At 40.0% G+C, this 10,233-nt stretch overlaps 1 protein-coding gene across 5 annotated transcripts in view; it reads right to left on the bottom strand.

The window, feature by feature from the left end:
- Window positions 1-1,108: 1,108 nt before the first annotated feature.
- The window catches only part of ARFGEF3 (ARFGEF family member 3), an 84,447-nt gene continuing 75,322 nt past the window's right edge, over window positions 1,109-10,233 (bottom strand). For 3 of the 5 annotated variants that reach the window (XM_027631336.1, XM_027631306.1, XM_027631320.1), the window contains 6 exons: window positions 9,713-9,815; window positions 8,947-9,078; window positions 6,688-6,818; window positions 5,429-5,437; window positions 2,417-3,647; window positions 1,109-1,678 (listed from right to left, as the gene is read on the bottom strand). In XM_027631336.1, coding sequence (XP_027487137.1) covers window positions 1,487-1,678; window positions 2,417-3,647; window positions 5,429-5,437; window positions 6,688-6,818; window positions 8,947-9,078; window positions 9,713-9,815 — 1,798 coding nt within the window. In that variant the 3' untranslated portion in view covers window positions 1,109-1,486. The remainder of the gene's footprint in view (window positions 1,679-2,416; window positions 3,648-5,428; window positions 5,438-6,687; window positions 6,819-8,946; window positions 9,079-9,712; window positions 9,816-10,233) is intronic. The other 2 variants (XM_027631313.1, XM_027631327.1) reach the window with 1 other exon arrangement.

Below are 10,233 nucleotides of genomic sequence, written 5' to 3'. Positions count from 1 at the left end.
GTTAGTTGTGCAAAATCCAGGCCTGATATAAAGAGATGACATTTTTAGAATGCTTTGGAGCAGGGACTGAAGCTGTATATTTAGTTGGTATGCACATTTGAAAAGTCTTGGGAGAACAGCATTAAGGGGTCACCAAAGATTAAAAATCAACTTATTTTCAACAAGTTATTTCAACTCTGATCAACAAATTATGTGGCATGGGAGTTCCAGATGGAATGTCCCAGGGGCCATGACATAACTTGTGCAGCAAGGTAACCCTTTGCTGTGTCTAGTGTGAAGAGCATCACATATGCATTTGACAACACAAGTCAATCCTTCCCCTTCTCCTCCCTCTTACTAGCAACAGCAAATTGCAGTAGTCCCTACAGGAGTGCTGCACAGAGGGGGATGAACCTCCACGAGGATCTGTCCCTTTCTATTTACAGCAGCAGGTAAGAAATGGGAGAGAAACAGGAAAGACTTTCAGAGTATTTTCCATCTTGCTTCAGCTCAATGTGAAATGATAGGCTACATTTAACAAAGGTGATAAGGGTGTTCCTGGTTACAGCAGCTCTATATAAGCAAACAAATTTCCAGTAGAATCATAGACACAGTGTTGCTTAAACTGGAACACTTTATCCCTACTCTGCTTAGTTGAATGCTGCATACCGGCACATGCTGGTATTTACTCTGTGTTGTGTCTTCCCCACAGCTTCACAGGAAACACAAAACAAGCTTCCCTTTTGCCCTTAGGGGGAATTTGACCTGTGAAAAAGTGGTCAGCTGGAGAGAGGGCAACTCGACAGTGCCATTTCTCTTCAAGCAATACTCCATAAGAGCAATGAAAGGATCAGTAGTCTGTGCTTGGTTCACCAGTTTTAGACCTGGAATACTTTAGCTACTCCAAATGTGACCAGACTTCAAAGGCTGTTCTTGGAGCAAAATCAATTTCCACTTTCTTTAGTAAGTGATGTATATGGTTACTATAATAGTCTTTAGTTGCCTATCCTCTCTCATGCTAATTTTTGAAGGGAAAATGTTATCCTAAAATGTTTTTGCTTGTCATACAGCTCCATCTTTTTCCCGACTTGCATTTATTTATTTATTTAAGTTACATAGGCTTACTGACCTGGTTTGACATCCACATGACAGTTGCATTCACAGCTAATTGCAAGTGTGGAAGTTCTGCTGCAGTTTCTCGTGGCTCCCACTGTCGCAAATTTGAATTAAAGTGAAGGGTACTGAAATCTATCACCCCTTCAGGTACCAGCCTGACTTACTGGTAGTTTCTGGGTTCTGGGGCCATGCCAGACACTTGGACAGACTCACGTTTTGCCTCCTTTGCTAGTGTGAGTGAGGAATACACAATCTCAAATGGATGACATAAATCAACAAGCTCATTGTTTCTTAATTTATGACCAACAAATAGGCAACTAATGAACCCCAAATACTTCTTTGCTGTATACCTTGAATGCCTTTTGCCCTTTGCAACAGAGCACTGCTTGGTTTAAATGATGATATCGTAAACTCGGCCCACTCTTCCCAGCCATTCCCGCACTGCCTGGCGAACACGGATATCTGTCACGTGGCAAGTCAGCTGGCTGATACAGGGGAACACTGCTGGCTGCAGGGCTGTGAAAGTTTGGTCTGGCAGGGCCTGAATCTGGTTGAGAACTGTCAGCACCATGTTGGTCCATGCCTATAAATAAGTTGGACAGAAAGAAAAGACTCTTTAGAAGACCTTTCTAAACAGATGAGCCCATTGGTTGAGGCACAAAATAAGATATCTAGTGGCTACAGCCTCATGAAGGGGACTGAGTAATGCCAGCATATTCATTTAATGTTCACTGTGTTTTCCTAATTCACATTCAGTACTATAAGTAATTGTTTGACTTTGTATTGCAGGTATCATGCTCAGCCTTCATCACCTTTTTTTTGTCCCACAGTGAACAAAGTCTATCAAGTTTGGTGCTTTCACTGATTTGTTCACTTGGACATGCAAGCAGCAAGTTTCTGTTCAGCAACAGAGCCCACTATTTCGGCTCTGGAATTAACAAAGAAACCTCAAGGACAAGGAGCATGCTGTTTTCAAAAGCTTTAAGTGGGCTAGAGCCCTCAGCAGTAAGCAATGAGTTTGCTGTAGGTTACTAGTTCTTAAGATTAAGTGCAGCTTTGACCCAAGTCACAGAAACACTCTTGAAAGCTGAACTAGTATATATATGCCTGATAACACTTCCCTAAAGACCAACTTTCTTTTAATAGGACAGAATCAGGTTTTTATCAGTACCAGCTGCTGCAAGATTCAGTGCTCATCATGAGGACTTCTTTATATAAAAAGGCATTTAATGAAAAGATTATAATAAAATCAATTAAAAATATGTATAGGTATATTTTTATTTATTGTTATTATTATTAGCATTCCACAAGAATGTCCTACCTGTATCTGGGCCTCAGCATCCCTAACAGATATATTCAAGGAGCTGACTGTAGATCCTGAGCGTGGTCTCTTCTCTTGTCTCAGGATCTCTGGACCAGCACTGAATGAATGCCTCATTTGACCTTGATCTATAAGATGTTGTGGCCGCTGGAGTACGGGTGAATCTGGCCCTCTTGAACCCAGGAGCTCCCCTTTCTTTTCCACTTTGATCTCTTTGGTGAAGGATGTCATAGCCTGTTGCTGCTTTCTCTTCTTGTATTCTGTCATGAGCTTGGAGATGGTTTTGTCAGTGGCTATAGTGTAGATCTTGTTGCCAGCACTCTCCCACCATTCTTTTTTCTTAGTTTGCTCTTTTTTCTCTGGTTTAGGACTTAAGGGTGGGGGGAGCAGCAACATTTCTCCACTTCCTCCTCGAGGTGTCAGGCTGTCTCCCAGTTGGTCCCTGATTTGACTCCGGTCATCCTCTGATGGTGTGTCCTTTCCAGATAGCCCTCCAGTTGATGGGGTGGAGGTTTCTGAGTAAAAAGATGGTAAAATGAAGAAAGAGTCACCTTTGAATACTGGAGGCTCCTCTACATTATTCTCCAGGTCCAGATGCATCTGGATATAGTTGTTGCACAGTTCCATGCAGAGCTTATGAAGCCGCTTGATTAGCCACCCCCAGTCCGCATTGCTGACAGGTTGCACGCTCAGAGATGGTATTCGAGCCCTCCACTGCCTCTTCTCCTTCCCTCGGGGGGGACTGACCTGGGCAGTCTCTTCAAAAATGTCTTCGTCTTCTGAAGAACACTGCTGTGATGAGTCTGTGCTTCTCTCATCATCTTCAAAGAGGATCTTTTTCACTTGCTCTGCAGTGATGTTCTCCTGGTTTGTCAGGATTGCACAGACCAAGGCATGGAAGTAGATGTTGAAGCTCATTGCCGACTGTCGATACAAGTTGGCAGCTCCACTTATGCCAGATACTTTTTTCAGCAAACACTTCAAACCAGGTCTGGTGTCAAACTCTCTGGCTGTTCTGTAGGAGTCCAGCAGTAAGTCAAAGATGACAGCCAGGTTTTGCATGGAGATGTACCTGAGAAAACCAGCCAACTTGTTTTCTGGTACTTGTATTGTCATTTTCTCCTCCAAGTTAGAAGGGCCTTTCACGAATTCTTCCAGTAAGATGTCATATAAATTCTGGAGCAGTACTTGGTGGGACAGCAAGCTCACCACTATCGTCCTGAAAGGAATACTTGGTAAACCAAGCATAGGAAGGAAAAAAATCATAGAATATTAAAGCGGTGCATTGTGCTTTCACTAGGAGTACAGAACTACTTTATATTGTAGAATCTAAAACAAAAAGTGCAAATGAAAAGCCAAATTTTCACAGTCTTGTTACAAAAGAAGTGGAGAAAGATAAAGCGGTCTAGAATGGTCTTTCAGCTACTCTTTTAAATATTTTCCTAAAAGGGAAGACTCTTGGATTGGTTTAAGCAAAAAGTGTCCACAGCAACCATGCTGATAGCACTTGTGTAGAGATGGTATTAAAACAAAACTCTATTATGATTTTTGTCCTTTTCTCCAGTGTCTGACACTGAGGGATTAAATATTCTGGGGTATTCAGCCTGCTATAACTGAAGGACTCGTCAACACAAAAGTTACCCTTCCACCAACATGTCAGACAACCTTAACCTTGCCACGACAAATTGAAGCCAAAACTAGTTTACTATTTGGTTTCCATTTCCACTAATGCCAAGAGTATTTCTTAAAATAAACCTCAAAGAGCCAACCAACCAATAAATAGACATGTACAGAAACAGCAGCAGTGCAATGCAGCACGCAAACAAGCTGAAGTCTGGCTGAAGGCACATGTTTGCTCTTAAGACCAACTTGAACACTGAGAAGCTAGCATGGAAATATCTACTCCTAACCCTGTTTCTCACATATAATATTCTTAGCTGTACTCCTGTTAGAGAGATGCTGGGAATTTTTCTAGCCCTCACTCATATTTGATTTGCACAGGGGACCCAGGAATGGCAAATTCCTCCAACAAAAGTTTTCAGGTCATTCACCAGTAAATAATCCTGAGAGGCTTACAGGCAAGTAAGGCTTGGAAGAAAGGGTGGACACGATTGTTGTTTGGTATCTCATGGATTTAAAATTATAAAGTATGGAACCTATCTTAAGGCCTTTAAATAAAAGTCTTTGCATAAGACTGCAGTGGCTATGTTTTAAATGGAGCAGATGCATATAGCAATACTTGTTTTGATGTATGATGGGTTGTGTTTTAATTTGCATGGCTATCGAGTGAGGAAGAGATTTTTCAGTTTGCTTGCAATATTGAAGTTTTAGGTCTAAGTTAAAGCAAATCTTCATGTAACATGAGAAGTTCAGTCATAGACCTTGAATATTTTTTGTTGCAAAAATTATTCCCTTTTCATTAAACAACTTTCAAAAGTGTTTGGGAATACCAAAACAAGAAGTCTAATTTTAATTTTTTTTTTTTTTGAGAAATCATATCAAAACTCGGTTTTGAGAATGAAACATAGAAAAAAAAAGTTCAGACTGTTCTCGGTTTAAGTTACCCATGTCAGTTCACTTACTATGACACAGCTGTCAGTGCTGGTATGTGAGTAAAATTTATCTCACAGTGCTAAAATCCTGATGATTAACACATATAATGGTGCTCTTTATGGGGAAGTAGTTTTCTGCTGTAAAAATCATTAGAGGCTCTGACTCAGAAAAGCTCTTAAGAGCATGTATAAAGTTAAATGAGAGCTTGCAGTGATTTCAAGCAACTAATCCTGTTTCAAAAGCATGGTCAGGAATGAAGGAGATCTGCTTTCCTTGTAATAGCCAAAAAAGTGATTTACAAGGACAGTGTAAAGTACTGCTCAATCCCAAAACAAACTAGTACAGCAATATAGGTGAAAACACAGTGTCAAAGCTGGTTAAGGATAGTATTTTCTTATTCTCCAAAGTTTCAAAATGAAATATATGATTATTTTTTAGGAAGAAGAAAAGCTCCCTTACCCCAGCTTCCTGTGAAACGATGCAGCATTAAGGAAACAAAAGCAAAAGGGAGAAGAGAAACCCTGCTAAGGTTAAAGTAAAACTTTTGAAAGGCCACAGTTACTAGCATGCATGACTGGGATATTACTGCACTGCTGTAGCAAATAATAAGAAAAACAGTGGCACAGTCAACTTTTGAGCTATGTTTTGGTGAAAAAATGAGTATTGCTGGGGTAATGCTTACTGGCATATATACTTTTTGCAGTTGTTTAGACAAAGCGCAGTGTGAGAGCATTCAGAGTTTGTATTAATTGCAAGCTTTATACATTTATTTATCTAAAGATAAGCAAGACCCACACTACCTTTACAAACAGAGCCTGTTAGATTGCATGACCTTGTGCGCTGTGAGAGGTGAGTATTCCAGTCTTTTGCTTTGCTTTCATTATAACAAGATGAATAATCTGCTAACCTTTGAATAAAGCAGATATTTTCCCACCACAAAGGAAGGGTTTAGACTGTGATCTTAAGCTTTCTTTGTTTCTGCACAGGGCCATGCTCTCAGGGGAAACTTCTGTACAGCAGTGTAAGAACAGAGACATCTTGCATGATCTTCCAGTTCAGCTAAAGAAGAATCATCACATTCTGCCTCCTTGTTGCAAGCAATAGTTTAGATTTGAATGAGACTGCCTGAAGTGGTACAGAAGTAGGTTTGGTATTTTGTAAAAGACAATTTCATGCCATGTATTTTATATCTCACAATACAAACACAAACCCTGAATGCAGAATTCTGATTCTTGGCCCTACTGATGTTACAGCAGTTGTTTAAAGAACTGAGTGCAAGCAAAAAGAAATATTCTTTGACAGGATCAGATTGTCATGCAAATGCATGAATTTCGGAGGTGGTAACATAATGGAAGGACTTCCACAAAAATAAAGTGCCAAGCAAAATCAATGTTCCCTAGCTCAATATGTTGACAGTTTTTCACAGCTTTGGATGTGGTCTCTTCAATTTATACTGTTCCAGCTTATCCATTAACTTTTTTCACCTTCTTAATTGACTAATACTGAGTTTAAAAGACCATTAGTGAAGCAGACATTGCATTTGCAAGGTATCATTACAAACATAACAGTGTCACAAAACCTAATTTGATCAGAGTATTCATTTCTTTTTATGAGCTCTAGGGAGAGGTATAGCTTGCCAGGCTCAGTTCACATCTCTGTGTGGAAATATTTTTATCTTACTTTTAATGACATAGTATTTTTCTGAGAAGATACTTTACCTTCTCTGGCTATGCCCATTTGGTTTCTTATCTGGTGGCAGGTCAATAATGAGCACACATGACTGGGCATGTTCAAACCCTTCCTTGTTGCTAGGAGTCTTTGGGGAGCACTGAGTCTCCAGCATGAAGACCTAGAAAACAACAAGTTACATAAAACAGTCAGTTTAGCACTTGCATTGGGTTCTTGGGGGCACTCGAAAATAGGATTCCCTTCATTGCAAAAATCTGTCATATTGAATCATTTTATAGTGATAGAGAGAACCCAAGGTATCCCCCAAGGCAGACCTTCCCTGGAGCATGCTGGTTTGGTAAAACAGCCTCAGAGCAATGGGCTACCTCCAGACATCCATAGAGCACAGGGCAAAGGACAGACATATTTTCCTTTGAACTTGTATAAGGCATAGTACCAAAAGCCAAAACAAGCTTTCTGCTGCCTGTACACTACTATAGAAAATATCAAGTATAGTGGAGACAAGGACCTGTTTGCATAGTTAGCCCTGTTGCACCTAGAAAGGCTGGTTGTCAGAAGGATTATTTTCAGCCATTAAGATACAGAAATCTAATATGCAATTCTGTGGGGGTGTGTCGTGGTTTAACCACAGCCAGCAACTAAGTGACACACAGACACTGCTTACCACACCCCCCACCCATCCCTCTCAAGGATGGGGAGGAGAATCAGGGAAAAGAAAAGGTAAAACCTATGGGTTGAAATAAAAACGGTTTAATAATTTAAATAAAATATAATAATAACAACAACCACCACCACCACAAAAAGAGAGGCAACAAAAAAGAGAGAGAAATGAACTTGCACAGTACAGTTGCTCATCACGCACTGACCAATGCTCAGTCTTTTCCTGAGCAGAGATCAGCCCCTTCCTGCCAACTCCCCCCATTTACATGCTAAGCATGACAATCTATGGTATGGAATAACCCTTAGGTTGGTTTCCATCAGCTGTCCCCCTGAGCTTCTTGTGCATCTCCTCATTGGTAGAGCATGGGAATCTGAAGAGTCCTTGATTTAAAGTAACCACTGCTCAGCAACAAGTAAAACATCAGTGTGTTATCAACATTATTCTCACACTAAATTCAAACCACAGCACTCTACCAGCTACTAGGAAGAAAATTAACTCCATCCCAGCCAACACCAGGACAGTGGGAAATGGGGAGACAACTCTCAGTTGGTGTAGCTTTGTTTTGTAGCTTCATAGTTGCAGTAAATTCCCTCTGAGAAGGACTCGGGGAGTGCCACTGATAGTGTCTACAAGAAAAGTATAAATGCCACATTCCCTGCTTTCTTGAGTTCTGCATCTTTAAAACTTAATTTAAAACATTTTTTTCTATTCAAAAAATGTCTGCCACTGCCACATTATTTGTGATCACCAATCCTGGTCTGCGTGTTTCACATTTTCAAGCAGCATCAGGGTATGATTTTTTAAGTCAGAAATTGATACCAAACATCTGTTAGCTGTTTTAATCTAGGTGCTTTCCCATGCTGAAGCTGTCATACAGTATTTACAGTTTTATGGTTCCCCACAGGTCATTAAGTTCAGTCTTCTGTATTTCAAAGAACTTGCTTCATATAACTACTTTCACAAAATGAATAACCTCCATTGTAGTCAAAAGGACCCTAAGAAAGTTGTCTCAAAGTCTGCTTTGCTAATGAGGAGTTAATTGTGAGTTTTAAGTAATTTTTTAAATATCAGCATTATCCTCTAATTCCCACCAACGCTTTTTCTTCTTTGCAACCTATATCTAGATATTTATAGAGAAAAAAAATCTGCATGTCTCTATAAATTCTGCCTTGATAGGTTAAACAAGTCTTGTTCTCCTAGTTTCATATCCCCTTCTCTGTTTTAGCACATTTTTTGTCCTTTGAATTTATCGTTCTCTAACAGAGTAAACAGAAATGTATATGACATTCTAGATGGGGATTCACAGTAACGTTCCTCTATCAGAAAGGTTTCCACTGATGTACCCTAATGCTGCTAATTACACAATAATCTCATCGTCAGTTTTCCTCAGGTATTCATGCATCTTTCCCCACTCTAGGCAATCCTAATCCCTATCTACAGGTTTTATTTTCCTGGTTTTTATTATTTTTTCTGAATACTGCTGTTAAATAAATAAATGTTAGTCTGGTGATGAGGAAGTCTTTGCCTGTAGGGTTTGTGAGGAAGGTGGTGGCAAAAATTTACTTTCATAAAGTAAACCTCCAACTTTAAAAGGTTCTCTGACTTGCCCTGAAACATCCATCAGTACCTGTTGTGCCATGGCTCTGATTCTCCAGTATTCAGCTTCAGCACTTGGTGAGAGGGAGGGGGCTGCCACCTTCACTTCACAGGCATCTCCACTAAAGCTTTCAGAACCACTGTGGAAATAGCCCAACAGGTTCTATAGAGAGACACAACATCAGACTTTCACTGTGCGTTAAACAAATCAGTGGCTGTAGCGATGTCCAGCCTGTTTGTGTGAAATACAAGATTCAGAGTGACCTGTCCCATTACCATCAGCTGGTCACCTGCTATTTAGCAATTTAATACATCCAATGTAAAGGCACTACAGCTTCTTATGTACTCTGGCCTGCGATGACTTAACAGGATATTTTGTTTAGAAGAGTGCCAGTGAGCCGAAAACTAATCTATATGGAGCACGCAGCTGCAGGGTTAAGTAAGCAACATCGTCTTCTCTCTAGTTTTAGTCAATCCAGAGGAAGAAATGGATTAAAAGGGAAGTTTTCACCTACTGAACTCTTCTGATTTCATGCTGGCAAGGCAATTTAAAATAAGTCTGTTAGCTACTAGTGTTGTCTGTTCTGTGTTTAGAAAAACTGGTTTCAATCTCCATTGTTGGTGCAACATGCTTCATTGTGAATTGACAAATTAAAAAAAGCTATGACACAATCTTTAAGCTTCTTTTCCTGGCTCTATACACAAAAACTTGTCTGAAGAATTAAAAACAACTTGTCAAAAATTAGTGAGTCTATAGTGTGATTACATTTTGACTGTTGGCAAAAAGGTAGTTTTACCTTTACTGGCTCCAGAGTGGCAGAGAAGGCATCCTGCAAGGCACAACAGGCAAGCCTCCACATCTCTTCCGTAAAAACAGGCCCTGCTGTCACTAACACATACCTGCAAGAACACAGAAAAATGTTACCATGTGCAAGAAGGAACTAGACAATTCTTACTTGTAAAGGGAGAAGGTTGAAAATCCCCATCTCTGGAAGAGTTCAGGGCAGGTTGGATGGGGCTTTGAGCAACCTGGTCTAGTGAAAGGTGTCCCTGTCAATGGCAGGGGTCTTGAAACTAGATGATCTTCAAGGTCCCTTCCAACCCAAACCATTCTATGATTCTATGAAAACAGAACAACAGGCTCATTTAGTAATCCAATCTTCTCAGTTGTTACTCTGACCTATTTTTGTAATTACACTGTAGTTTTGACTTTTTTTCTCCTTTGCTTTTTGTCTTTAAGTATTCATCTTGCCACAAGAACCACACATTGTGTAAGTACATAAATGCAGTGCTTATTTTGATTATGACTGTAATAACC

This window comes from Corapipo altera, unplaced genomic scaffold (genome assembly GCF_003945725.1).
Source record: "Corapipo altera isolate COAL_440 unplaced genomic scaffold, ASM394572v1 2b, whole genome shotgun sequence".
In the NCBI taxonomy this organism is placed as follows: Eukaryota; Metazoa; Chordata; class Aves; order Passeriformes; family Pipridae; genus Corapipo; species Corapipo altera.
Note: the sequence above shows the minus strand (reverse complement) of the source record. Positions and strands in the feature narration are given on the sequence as shown.